Genomic DNA, 14,080 nt, shown 5'->3' with positions numbered 1-14,080 from the left:
ACCAGAGGACATTTCCCATCCCTGGGCCCATGGAGCTACACCCCTCTGTTACGGGGCTGCTCCGAGCATGCATGTCAGGTACCCCAGCCCCTGCGCTCTGCCCCCTCCCGGCCCTGCCCAGCAGCACCCCTGCAAAGCCTGGCACTTACTCATCTTGGCAGTGAGCACTGGGTGGGGCAGGTAGGGCAGGACATGGGCATCAGAGATGCCACCCCAGCACATGCCATGGCGCAGAGACGCCAGGGGAAAGAGACTGACAGGGTCACCACATGTGCTCAGCTGGCAGGAATAACGGCTCCAGCGGGGACCCCCCGGCCACCCCTTTGCACCCAGGGCAGACAACAAGCAGCTGGCACAACCTGTAGCTGCATGCTGGGCTGGACGCTGCTTCCCGTGCTCTCCTCACTGCGTGCCAGGCAGCAGAACCAGGAGTGAAGCCCAGCAGCTGGCTGGCAGAGGGGCAGCCGGTCTCCACAGGCCTGGTGCCCTCCAGAGACCGGGGAAGCCTTCCCCAGGCAGCTGCACTCAGGGCATGTTCAGCCCTGAGCACTGTCCAAAGGAGAAGGGCAGGGAGAGGGGGTGGCAGGCTGCAGGCCAGAGCCTCCAGGGCAGAGGGCCAGTCTAGGCAGTGCTGCCACAGCCCAGAGCCAGGCTGGATCTCCCTGGGCTCTGCACCAGCAGGGGGAAGGGGGGCAAAGCCACTGGGAGCCCAGCTTAGGGCGGGCGCTGCCCTCCCCCAAGCTCGGCTCTACCTGCACAGGGGCTCCGTCCAGGGGGAGGCTCAGGTTCCTGGGGATCCAGCAGGTCACCTCGTTCTTCAGCACACTGTGGTGGCAGTCCCGACCCGCCACTGTCACGGTGATTCTCATGCAGTCCACCAACGCATCCAGCCCGATTTGCTGTGCACACAGCCACCGTCACGGGGATCCCCTGACCCTAGCTAGAGAACTCCCCATCCTGAACCGCCCCACCTCCGCCAGGATCCCCCTGGCCTGAGCTGCCCCACCTCCCCTGGGAACTCCCCGGCCTCTCCCTGGAACCCCTCCCCCCACCTGAGCCGCCCCCCAGCCCCCAGGTTGCCTTCCCGGCCTGAGCTGACCTGCCTCCCCCGGGAACCACACCGCCTGAGCCCCCCCGCCTTCCCCAGGAACCCCCAGGCCCACCCCTCCCGAGGGCATCCCACCATCCCAACCTCAGTTCCAGCTGCCAAGCCTCTTCCCTGGGCTACCATTCCTGGGCTCTCGCCCTAACCAGTGTCCCTGTCCTTCAGGGCCAGGCATTCATCCCCCTGCAGGTCCTCAGCCCACTGACCATGGCCCCAGGCCCTCCTGCACCAGCCATTGCCCGGCCCCAGGCCCTCCCGCACTGGCCATCCCTCCATGACCTGGGCCCTCCCCTATCCCATCCCCACCAGCCATCATCCCATGCCCTGGGCCCTCCCCTATCCCATCCCCACCAGCCATCATCCCATGCCCTGGGCCCTCATCTCTCTGCCTCCCAGTTCTCTCTGGCATTGTTCTGGCCCCCAGCCCACCAATGCAGGGCTGGCCTGGCTCCCTCAGTCCCACCCCTGCCTGGGTTCCCCGCCTCTCCCAGCCCCCTCCGTACATGGATCTCAATCTCGTGGTCACCAGACTTGAGGTGGTAAGTGTGGTCGTCGTGCTCGAAGGGCAGGATCTGGGGCGGGGGGTAGTAACGCACGCGGAAGGCCCTGCGTCCGGGGGAGCCATCTAGCAGCACGGTCAGGTTGCCCTGGGCACTCTCCACCCTGTTAGCGAAGGGGTAGGCTGGGCTCTGGCACACCAGCTGCTCGGGGGAGCGTGGCCCCATGCACACCTGAGGGGACAGGGCGTGTTGGAAGGAGCGTGCCCGGGAGCAGAGTTCACAGCAGCGAGGGGACCCGGTGCTCCTCGGACATGGCCCGGAACTGGCTCCCAAGCACCACGTCAGGCCCAGGCCCGCGCCGCCCTTCGCTCTGCCGGCTGCACGCTACGGACCCAGCCCAGGCCTCTCGCCATCCCCTCAACCCCGCTACATGCACACTACGTCTGCAGGGAGCCCGGGGCTGCCGCACCAAGTTAACGCGCCCACTTGGACAACTGGAGACCAGAGCCACCAGTGACATGAGTGTGTGAGCTCTCAGTCGCCTCCTGGTGAATGCACAACCCCCTGTGACTGGCACAGCCTGGGCCCAAGAGTGGGACAGCAGGGCCTGCGGGCCGGCACTGAGCAAAGCCCAGGGCTGGGCTAGCAGGGGCTGCGGGTCAGGATTGAGGGGCACCAGCAGAGCTGGGGAGGAGCCCAAGGCTGGGCTAGCAGGGCTTGTGGGGTGGGACTGGGGGGCACTGGCAGACTGGGTGGAATCTCCTACAGCGCCTGCCTGCACCAGGCCCGACCAGCATTTCAAGTCCGTTTTTCTCTCCCCCTTCAGCACATCATGCCCAGCTCCCTGACCGTGATTCCCCAGCCTCAGCCGGCCCTGGCCCATGATGCCGGCCCTGCCCCACCCCTCACACTCACCTTGGCCTCCGTCGCCACACTGGCATCCACAAACTGTATTCTGGGGTAATACACGGAGTCCAGGCTGGTGCCGTGGATGGTGAGGGCCGAACCCCTACAGAAGGTCATAGGTCACTGCCACACGGAGCGTGAAGCACAGCCCTGAGCCTGGGGCCGGGGGAGACCCGGCCAAGGCACACTGGGGGCCTACCAGCTGGGGGGAGCCCCTGGCTGGGGCATGCTGGGGACCCCGGGGCCAGCAGAGCCCTGGACGGGATGCGCTGGGGACCCCAGGGCCAGCAGAGCCCTGGACGGGATGCGCTGGGGACCCCAGGGCCGAGCCAACCTCCAGTGTTGGGCACACTGGGGACCATGGGGCTGGCGGAACCCCGTACGGGATGTGCTGGGCACCCATAGGCCGGGGGAACCCCATACGGGATGCGCTGGGGACCCAGGGGCCGGGGGAATCCCAACTGGGGTACACTGGCTAGACACGCTGCCTGGAGCCTCTGGTGCCCACAAGGGGAGCTGTGCCCCCTGTTCCTAACCCCCCATGCTGTGAACTCCCACATGTCATGGGCTTGCAGGAGGAGGCTGAGGCTGCCCCATCCCCAGCCTGGAGGGGAGATGCCTTGGCTCTCAGAAGGGGGCCCCCAGCCTGGTGAAATGGGCCAGGCTGCTGGGCACAGAGTGCTAGGCTCTTCACCGTTCCCTGCAGGGAGGAGGCCATGCAAGCTGGGGGTGGGGGAGGGAGGCTGTGATCCGGGGAGGTTGGAGAGAAGGGTTGGCGGGGGAGGGTGACGTTATTGACATGAACTGTGACCATATAGATCATTGTTGCAACCACTGTTATATATTTGCAGCAAATATTGTACAAGGTTGTTGAGTGAGGTGTCTATGAAAAGGTTATGATTTGCTGGTTACGATTATGCTATCTGTATGCATGTATCATTTTTGTATTTAAAGTTATAAGTATTGACTCTATACTGTCTGTATTTCAAACTTGTGCTATGCTTCTGGGTGACAGAAGTCCTCTCTGTTTGGCTGGTTTGGCGTGCCTTAATAGTAAAGTAACTCCAGCTTTGGGCTATAACTGCCCTGCTCTAAGCAATTTGTCCTGAACTGATACTCAGTTGTGTCCCGCCAGAGACCGCATCGTTACAGGGGGACTGTGACCTGGGGGGTTAGAGGTGGAGGGCTGTGATCCGGAGGGGTTGGAGTGGGGCTGTGATTGGGAAGGGTTGGAGTGGGGATGATGTGACCTGTGGAGTTGGAATGGCTGTGATCGGGAGAAGGGGGGTTGGAGGGAGAGGAGGATGGGGGCTGTGACCAGGGGGTTGGAGTAGCTGTGACCGGAGGGATGGAGTGGGGGACTGTGACCAGGGAAGCGGGGGCTCCAGGGGCCAGGGGACTCACTCATAGGCGCAGGTGGGGGAGATGTCATGGAGGACGGGGTCTGGGCGGTACTGGAATGGCTCCGGGGCAGGGAACTGCTGCCCATCTATCCACACGTCCACGGGGACAGAGTGCAGGTTGCTGGCTGCAGGGCTGATGCAGTGGATCTCAGTGGGGCTGGGGACAGAGGACAGCACAACATGGAGACAAACAGACCCCTGGCTGGGCTGCATGCTGCTCCGCAACCCACCCTGGCCCAACCCCACTCCCTGAAGTGACCCGCCTGGACCAGCACAGCCAACACCCCCACACTGGCCATCCCATGGCTGGGAGCGCGCCCGGCCCCATCCGTGCCCCAACAGGCCTTGGCAGTCCTGGGGCAGGAGCTCCCCCCGAGGGCTCTGCCCCCCAGATGAACCCCAGGCACTGCAGACAGATGTGGGCTCTAACACTCTGCAGAGGGTCCGTGGCACCAGACACCATCCAAAGGACCCCACATGGGTGTTTATGTATAAACATGACCTCCGTGGAGCACACACACCCATACGGAGCTGGCAGCACCCGGCCACACTAACCCAGCTGCTCAGCCACACTGACCCGGCCACTCCACACCCGGCCACGCCAACCCAGCCACGCCCAGACACGCTGGCTCAGCCAGAGCGACCCAGCCACCCCCAGCCAGAGCGACCCAGCCACACCCGGTGACAATGACCCAGCCACACCGATCCAGCTGCATCCAGTCATGCCGACCCAGCCACACCAAGCCAGCCACACCCGGATATGCCGACCTGACGGCGCTGGCCCGGCCACATTCGGCCACGCCAACCCAGCCCATTCAGCCACACCTGGCCATGCTGACCCATGCCGACCAGAGCAACACCAGCTGAGAGTCCAATTCGGGCAAAGTAGCCCCCAGGCCATTCTGACCTAACCCTTCCCAGCTGGGCCACCCACCGTCTGGCTGTCGAACACGAAGGCTTTAGCTCCGCTGATCTAGAGCCAATGGCCCAAGCCCAGCCCCCAAGCCAACGCAGCACTGAGAGCTCCATGCTTGCTGTACCTCTGCTGCCCCGCCACAGGGCACTCCACCCCAGCGAGCGTCACTCTCCAGCTGCTGCCCACGGTCAGGTTTCGGCCCCGGATGGAGAGCTGGGTCCCGCCGGCCAGCGGGCCATATGCAGGGTGGATGGCAGTGATGTTCGGCACCTGTGGAGCCACAGAGGGCACGGGGCCTTTACCAAGGGAAGTGGGGGGCAGGGCATCCCCAGAGGAGAACCTCTCCAGCATGCTGCCCGCCAGCCAGACGCCTCCCTGCCGGACACAAAGCACGGCCCAGGGAGAGGGCGAGCTCCTGGGGAGGGCCCTGCGCCTCTGACACAAAACGGGATGCCAGGGCAGGGCAGCCCATGGCTGCCGCAGCAGAGCTGTCTCCATTGCACATGCTGGGGCTGCCCAGCGGCTGCCGTAGGAGCCCCATCAGGGAGGAAGCTGGCCGGAGGCTCAGCCCGGCCTCCAGTGAGGGAGGGGTGGTGATGAGATGCTGCGATGCCTGGCACCACTGATGCCCCCCCCAGTGCCCAGGGGTGTGCTGTGTACACTGGGGGGGGGGGGGGGTCCCAGCTGGGCACCTGGCCCTGCTTACAGAGGGGCCGGGCCCGACACATGATAAGAATGAGCCACTGGCTGGAGAGCAAGCGGGGCACTCTGCCAACCCTGCTCCGGGGGCTGCCGTCCCCAGGGTCCCAGCTGGAACTGACGGGCAGCTTTCCCAGACAGGCTCCATTGCTGACCCCTGGCTCCGGCTGCTGGGGGCAGCTCTCCTCTGGGGCTGTCCCTGCAGCTGGGTGGCAGGCAGGGGAAAGGACGTACCACGAAGACGAAGCCACTGAGGGATGAGGAGCCACTGACATAGAAGGGCGGGTCCCTCGTCTGCTCCTCGATGGTGAGCTGAACCGTGACGGGCACTGCCACCGCCTGGGTGCTGTTCAGCTCCAGCTCGCATACCAGCACGTCCACAGCGGCCTTGGTGCGGGGCAGCACAGGGGGCCTGCGGGACACAGCAGGGAGCACTGAGACACGGGGGCAGGACCAACCCCCCACCCCAGCCAGAGAGGACAACAGCAGGGCCCAGGTGCCTCTGCTTCTCCTTCCGCACACCTCTCGTCTCCTATCCCCACCTGCAGAGCAGGGGCACCAGCTGGGGAGCCGCGGCTCCGAGAGGGAAAGTCACTGGACTCTGTCACCAAAACCACCCTGGCAATCGGTGAACACCTCTCGTACAAACCCCAGTGGGTGCCACCAGCTGCCCATGCTCTAGGTCTGATGGCAAACCAGCTGGTGCCCCTCACTCCCAACCCACAGGGCCTCCTGCCCATACTACTCCAGCCCCCTGCTAAAAGGCCCAGTTGCTTGGGGCAGTGGCTGCATGGCATGGGGCAGAACTCGCTGGGGTGGCAGCACTGGTGACTCGGGCCGTAGGGAAAGGCCAGTGGCTGCGTGCCTGGAGGAGCTGAGCCCAGCCTGCACTGCCAGCCCATTTCCACTCAAGAAAGCTGCCAGCTTCTGGCACCAGTACGTGGAGGGGCCTCACCTGGGGAGATGCTGTGGTCAAATGCAGACAGAGCAGGGGCCGGGCCATACTACAGAGAGAGGCCCACCGGGGGTGGCGGGCAAGGGGGAGAGGCAGCTGACCCAAGAACCACCCCATTCTGCCTTCTCCCTGCTACCTAAACTGGGGGAGGTAGGGGGGCCAAGCACCCCGCATGCTGAATAGGGAAGGTGCCTCTTCCCCCTCCCCACCCATTTTCTGAGCTGCTGCTGGCCAGGAAGGAAGGCCCCACCCCCAGGCAAGCCAGCAGGAGACACCTCTATCCTCAGGTCAGTGGCAGTCCCAACAGCAGACCCGGAGCCCCTCCGCCGCCCCCTACCTCCTGTCCAGGCTCTTCTCAGGCAGCACGGTGCAGGTCCTCTGCCCCACCGTCACCCAGTAGGTGCTGCCGGCCACGGGGGACCCAACGGCGGTGGCGAAGTGCGGGCGCGACTGGAAGCCCATCCCGCAGAGCGTCACCCGGGTGCGGCCATGCAAGGGGGCGCTTCGGGGGTAGAACTGAGGGGAAACAAGGCAGTGTCACATCCCCGGCCCACCCCAGTCCCCCCGACATCCCGGCTCTTCGCCCTTGGACCCCCAACAGCAGCACAGGGCTCTCCCACCCAGCCCACGGGCAGCAGGTGGGCAGCCCAGGTGGGGAAGAGAGGGTGCAGGCCAGAGGCTGGCCCTGTGACAAAGCCTCTTGGTGAGCCCTGGGCCATGGCAGGAGGCACATCCAATGGCAGGCTGAGGGGACCCCAGCGCACTGACAGGGCATGACTCCCTCATGGGGGCGGGGGGCAGCAGTGGATGGCACTGAGTGCCGTGCCCACCCTCCCCCTTGTCCAAACCCAAGTGATGTCCCTGCGGCCACTGCAGCCAGTGCTGACGTGATGGACCCAGCGTGGCTCACACCCCAGGGACCGAACCACCAGCCTCCAGAGCCCCAGGCAGGAGCTGCAACAGCTCAAGCTGAAGAGCTCCCCAGCACCGAGGGGACTTGTGAAGGCCCCCATGCAGTGGGCTGTCCCTAGGGGGCCTCTAACAGCTCCCTGTCCTGCAGGCCACCCTGAGGGGGCCTGTGACAGCTCCCCGACCGGCAGCACAACCCAAGGGGACCCATGACAGCTCTCTGCCCAGCTGGACGCCCCAAGGAAACTCACGTCAGCTCTCCACCAGCAGGACGCCCTGAGGGGGCCCATGGCAGCTCCCTGGCAGGCAGCAGTCCTGTGGAAGGGCAATGTTGGGAAAACAACCTCTTCCAGTACTGAGGTTTATAACTTCTTCTAATGCAACTTAGCAGCTGGGCATGAGGAGGAGATGTCTGCGAGTGCTGCACGGATTCCGGCCAAGTGAGGAGGGCTTTAAACTAGGTTCACCGGGGGAAGGAGACCAAAGCCCTGAGGTAAGTGGGGAAGTGGGATACCGGGAGGAAGCACGAGCAGAAGCGTGCGAGAGGGGAGGGCTCCTGCCTCATACGGAGAAAGAGGGACGATCAGCAAGTTATCTCAAGTGCCTATACACAAATGCAAGAAGCCTGGGAAACAAGCAGGGAGAACTGGGAGTCCTGGCACAGTCAAGCAATTATGATGTGATTGGAATAACCGAGACTTGGTGGGATAACTCACATGACTGGAGTACTGTCATGGATGGATATAAACTGTTCAGGAAGGACAGGCAGGGCAGAAAAGGGGGGGGAGGGGGGAGTTGCATTGTACGTAAGAGAGCAGTATGGCTGCTCAGAGCTCCGGTATGAAACTGCAGAAAAAACTGAGAGTCTCTGGATTAAGCTTAGAAGTTTAGAAGTGTGAGCAACAAGGGTGATGTCGTGGTGGAAGTCTGCTATAGACCACCAGACCAGGGGGATGAGGCTTTCTTCCGGCAACTAACGGAAGTTACTAGATCGCAGGCTCTGGTTCCTATGGGAGACTTCAATCACCCTGATATCTGCTGGGAGAGCAATACAGCGGTGCACAGACAATCCAGGAAGTTTTTGGAAAGTGTAGGGGTCAATTTCCTGGTGCAAGTGCTGGAGGAACCAACTAGGGGCAGAGCTCTTCTTGACCTGCTGCTCACAAAACGGGAAGAATTAGTAGGGGAAGCAAAAGTGGATGGGAACCTGGGAGGCAGTGACCATGAGATGGTCGAGTTCAGGATCCTGACACAGGGAATAAAGGAGAGCAGCAGAATATGGACCCTGGACTTCAGAAAAGCAGACTTTGACTCCTTCAGGGAACTGACATGCAGGATCCCTTGGGAGAATGACATGAGGGGGAAAGGAGTCCAGGAGAGCTGGCTGTATTTTAAAGAATCCTTATTGAGGTTATAGGGACAAATCATCCCGATGTGTAGAAAGAATAGTAAATATGGCAGGCAACCAGCTTGGCTTAACAGTGAAATCCTTGCTGATCTTAAACACTAAAAGAAGCTTACAAGAAGTGGAAGATTGGACAAATGACCAGGGAAGAGTATAAAAATATTGCTCAGGCAGGCAGGAGTGAAATCAAGAAGGCCAAATCACACCTGGAATTTCAGCTAGCAAGAGATGTTAAGAGTAACAATAAGGGTTTCTTCAGGTATGTTAGCAACAAGAAGTCAGTCAAGGAAAGTGTGGGCCCCTTACTGAATGAGGGAGGCAACCTAGTGACAGAGGAGGTGGAAAAAGCTAATGTACTCCGTGCTTTTTTTGCCTCTGTCTTCATGAACAAGGTCAGCTCCCAGACTACTACACTGGGCAGCACAACATGGGGAGGAGGCGACCAGCCTTCTGTGGAGAAAGAAGTGGTTCGGGACTATTTAGAAAAGCTGGACGAGCACAAGTCCATGGGGCCGGATGCACTGCATCCGAGAGTGCTAAAGGAGTTGGCGGATGTGATTGCAGAGCCATTGGCCATTATCTTTGAAAACTCATGGCGATCGGGGGAAGTCCCGGATGACTGGAAAAAGGCTAATGTAGTGCCCATCTTTAAAAAAGGGAAGGAGGAGGATCCGGGGAACTACAGGCCAGTCAGCCTCACCTCAGTCCCTGCAAAAATCATGGAGCAGGTCCTCAAGGAATCAATTCTGAAGCACTTAGAGGAGAGGAAAGTGATCAGGAACAGTCAGCATGGATTCACCAAGGGCAAGTCATGCCTGACTAACCTAATTGCCTTTTATGACGAGATAACTGGCTGTGTGGATGAGGGGAAAGCAGTGGACGAGTTGTTCCTTGATTTTAGCAAAGCTTTTGACACGGTCTCCCACATTATTCTCGCCAGTAAGTTAAAGAAGTATGGGCTGGATGAATGGACTATAAGGTGGATAGGAAGTTGGCTAGATTGTCAGGCTCAACGGGTAGTGATCAATGGCTCCATGTCTACTTGGCAGCCGGTATCAAGTGGAGTGCCCCAAGGGTTGGTCCTCAGGCCGGTTTTGTTCAATATCTTCATAAATGATCTGAAGGATGGTGTGGATTGCACCCTCAGCAAGTTTGCAGATGACACTAAACTGGGAGGAGAGGTAGATATGCTGGAGGGTAGGGAGAGGATACAGAGGGCCCTAGACAAATTAGAGGATTGGGCCAAAAGAAATCTGATGAGGTTCAACAAGGACAAGTGCAGAGTCCTGCACTTAGGATGGAAGAATCCCATGCACCGCTACAGACTAGGGATCGAATGGCTAGGCAGCACTTATGCAGAAAAGGACCTAGGGGTTACAGTGGACGAGAAGCTGGATATGAGTCAACAGCGTGCCCTTGTTGCCAAGAAGGCCAATGGCATTTTGGGATGTATAAGTAGGGGCATTGCCAGCAGATCGAGGGACGTGATCGTTCCCCTCTATTCGACATTGGTGAGGCCTCATCTGGAGTACTATGTCCAGTTTTGGGCCCCACACTACAAGAAGGATGTGGAAAAATTGGAAAACGTCCAGCGGAGGGCAACAAAAATGATTAGGGGACTGGAACACATGACTTATGAGGAGAGGCTGAGGGAACTGGGGTTGTTTAGTCTGCAGAAGAGAAGAATGAGGGGGGATTTGATAGCTGCTTTCAACTACCTGAAAGGGGGTTCCAAAGACGATGGATCTAGACTGTTCTCAGTGGTAGCAGATGACAGAACAAGGAGTAATGGTCTCAAGTTGCAGTGCAGGAGGTTTAGGTTGGATATTAGGAAAAACTTTTTCACTAGGAGGGTGGTGAAACACTGGAATGTGTTACCTAGGGAGGTGGTGGAATCTCCTTCCTTAGAAGTTTTTAAGGTCAGGCTTGACAAAGCCCTGGCTGGGATGATTAAGTTGGGGATTGGTCCTGCTTTGAGCAGGGGGTTGGACTAGATGACCTCCTGAGGTCCCTTCCAACCCTGATATTCTATGATTCTATGACCAGCCATCCAGGGGCTCAGATGAGGGGGAAAGGAGGCATTTCCCCATGTTAACAGAGAGATGTTTTTAAACCACTTGCTGCCATCCCATGGGTCACTCTGCTGGTGAGTTTGAGGCCTTTCCCCTCCCTGCGTCTCTCTGCTCTGTTTGGACTGTCAGCTGATCAGGACAGCTATCTGTTACCCTGGGTGTGTACAGTGCCAAGCACAATGGAGCCCTTATCCTCACATTCTGCAGCAATACTGAGCCCTCGGTGTAACCAGCCCTTGCCGGGGAGCTGGCCCTTGGCAAGGTTTGAGGGGAAGCTGAACTAACAAGGCTATGGCGATTGGAAAAACAATTCTGACGTATAAGCACGCTCAGAAGCAGCTGCTAACCCGGCCCCTCTGCCCTGTCTGAGTCTCTGCAGGAGGGAGGTGGTGGGAGAGGAAGTTTGTTGTTGCAGAGGACCACGTGTGGCCTCGCCTAGCAGTGGGGACCCCGGAAAACTGCCTGGAGATGGGGGACCATAGCGACCAGTGACCTGGTGACCAGGAGGCCGAGGCCAAGCCCAGCTTGGCAGTCAGCTGGTTCTGGGCAGTGGGAGGACAAAGGGCTGAGGAGAGAGGACCCCGGTGACCTGACCCACCAGTTTAGGCCAGTGGGCAACAAAGGATGGAAGAGAGGAGCCCCAGGCACCTGTTTACCTGGGAGGGAAGACAAAGGACAGGGGAGGAGCTGTTGTGGGAGATGATATAGGATGATCGGCTGGAAGGAGGGGGCTTCTGGACTGGGGAGAGAGAGCAACCAGAGCCCACCTGGATGCAGGAGAGACCTAGATGTACGGTGCTGAGGGTTGCTAGGCCTGAGGGCCTAGAGAGTTTCCTGTGCTGTGTTCAGATGCTCAATAAACCCTCCTGTTTTACACTGGCTGAGAGTCACTCCAGTCTAGAGATCACGGTTGCATCATTCCCTCTGGGGGTGGAGGCCCTGGGGGTCCAGAGCAAGTGGACTCCCTGAGGGGGCCCATGGGAAGAGACAGACATGCTGAAGGGTCAGAGAGGTGCGGTTCCGGGGGGCCTATGGCTTACCCCCCGAGAGAGAGCAGACCCTTGAGAAGGGCTGTTGCACTGAAGCCGGTTCCTCCCAGAGACTGTATGGAGCGGAGAAAGAGCACACGTCCTGAGAGTCTGTGACATAGGTCAGCTACGTTAGACCCGAATGAGAGGGCACATGAGAAATGGCAATAAAATATCGCCTGATCTAGGGAAGGGAGGACGGGGGCATCTGTTCTCCCTGTCTCATAGCACAAGGGCAGAGGACAAACAATGACATTAAAAGATGGGACATTCAAACCAATAAAAGGCAATACTTCTACACACCACATGTGGGCAGACTGTGGAACTCACTGCCACCAGAAGCTGCAAAGGCCAGGAACTCGACACAATGCAAAAAGGGATTGGACGTGGGCACGGACAACGAGAATAGCCAGAGCTGTCATAATTAATAACAAATCTGGCAGGATATTGAACCTTCTGCCTCAGAGCTTAAACCAACCTGTTAGACACCAAGAGGAGACCTGCGTGTGGAGGGCTGACACGTCTGAAACATCAGCGCTGGCCCCTGGGAGGCTGGGCTGGACAGATCTCCACTCTGACCCAGTCTGGCAATGCCCATTTTCCTCTGATAGGCGACAAACCCTGCCCTCTCCCCCCAGCCTGGCACAAAGCCAGTCCCAGCCAAGAGCAGCATGTCCCCTACCAGCCCCCCTGGGGGGAGGGAAATGCCCAGGTTACTGCAGAGCTAGGAAAGTGGATCGGGGGTGAGCACAAAGGAAAGGCTGAATCAGCGCAGCAGCCAGGAGGTACCACTCCCTCCAGGGCAGGGTCGGCAGCAGGTGGGTTTTGGGTCCGGGGCCCTAGGGGCTGCATGTAGCAGGGGGACGTATCAAGCTGCACCAGAGAAAGCGAAGTGCAAAGCGAGGGCCCCATGGCAGGGCACAAGCCAGCACAGCGTCCGAGGAGGAACAGGAGGGACAGAGTGGGGGGTGGTTCAAGGGCCTACATCAGTGAGGACAGGAGGGCAGCTCTTCTCAGTCCATAGTGCCGCGCAGTCCTTCTGCCGAGTGCACGTGCCCCCGCACCAGCCGCACTGCATGAGGCGCTCCGCCCGCAGGCAGCGCTGGCATGTCAGAAAGTGGCGGCAGCCCGGGCCAGTGAGGGCAACTTGAGACACCTTCAGGAGAAAGGGAGAATGTCAGTGCACAGGGCTGAGGCTCGCGGAGATCTCGGGGCAGCCGCAAAGCACCCACTGAACGGGGACCCCCACACACCCCTCAGCGCCAGGAGGGCAGGACACAGCCTTCCTGCAGTTGGTATGCCCTTGGGCACAGCCATTGCTGCCTCTCGGCCACGGGTGAGGGGCAGCAATGAACCCTGCGGCCCACCCAGCACATCTCCCCAAGACAGACCAGCTGGTGGCCCAGGGCTCCGATCCCATTTGGGGCCAGGGCAGAGAGTGGCTTCCCGACCCAGGCAAAGGGGGAGACCCCAGCCCAGCGAGGTTGGGGTAAACACTCGCCTGTCTCACCTTGTTTCCAGTGGCGAAGAACAGAGAGTCCTCCAGCCGACCAACCTCCCGCAGCACCGGCAGCTGCTTGCCCAGGGAGAAATTAGCCAAGGTGACAGTGTAGGAGCTGGATCGCTGAAGCACCACCTGAGGGGGGGCAGTGACCGCATTCAGAGAGCTAGCAACTCCAGGGAAAGCCGGGGGCATGGCCCAGCCGACCCCCGCAGGAGGAGAGCAGCGCTGCCCTTGGTGGGGACCGTGCCCCGGCCCCCTGCAATCCCAGGGAAGTGGGGGTCTACGGTGTCCGCACGGTCCTCCAGTGCTGCCCAGGCCCAGCCAGTGGCCTGACCACACTGCTGGATGGAGGCAGCTGCCTCCTCCAGGCCCAGCCAGTGGCACGGATAGGCTACAGTAGTGGCAGCATGGCAATAGCACCAGGGCAAGGAATGGAGGTGCTTTGGATTGGGCACAGTCCAGTCAGCCTCACGGGTCATTGTAACTGGCGATCAGCCACAGAGCCCCAAGTCCAGGCACGATTCACCCCATTTCGTCTGGCCCGTGTCAGTTCCATGGGATGGACGCCCTGTGTGGGCTTTGGAAACCGTTGGAGCATCCCAGGGCGCGTCGCCCCCTGCTGAAGGGGCTGGCATTGCAGCCCCCCTGGGAATGGAGACAGGGCACAGCTGCGGAGCC

At 60.2% G+C, this 14,080-nt stretch overlaps 1 protein-coding gene across 6 annotated transcripts in view; it reads right to left on the bottom strand.

Moving 5' to 3' along the window:
- The window catches only part of MST1R (macrophage stimulating 1 receptor), a 74,837-nt gene that overhangs the window by 13,532 nt on the left and 47,225 nt on the right, over positions 1-14,080 (bottom strand). For all 6 annotated transcript variants that reach the window (XM_007052683.4, XM_043551380.1, XM_037904486.2 and 3 more), the window contains 9 exons: positions 13,409-13,534; positions 12,884-13,054; positions 6,822-7,000; positions 5,764-5,941; positions 4,955-5,100; positions 3,916-4,071; positions 2,521-2,614; positions 1,609-1,836; positions 753-899 (listed from right to left, as the gene is read on the bottom strand). In XM_007052683.4, the coding sequence (XP_007052745.2) occupies positions 753-899; positions 1,609-1,836; positions 2,521-2,614; positions 3,916-4,071; positions 4,955-5,100; positions 5,764-5,941; positions 6,822-7,000; positions 12,884-13,054; positions 13,409-13,534 (1,425 nt within the window). The remainder of the gene's footprint in view (positions 1-752; positions 900-1,608; positions 1,837-2,520; positions 2,615-3,915; positions 4,072-4,954; positions 5,101-5,763; positions 5,942-6,821; positions 7,001-12,883; positions 13,055-13,408; positions 13,535-14,080) is intronic.

This window comes from Chelonia mydas, chromosome 7 (assembly GCF_015237465.2).
Source record: "Chelonia mydas isolate rCheMyd1 chromosome 7, rCheMyd1.pri.v2, whole genome shotgun sequence".
NCBI lineage: Eukaryota > Metazoa > Chordata > Testudines > Cheloniidae > Chelonia > Chelonia mydas.
Note: the sequence above shows the minus strand (reverse complement) of the source record. Positions and strands in the feature narration are given on the sequence as shown.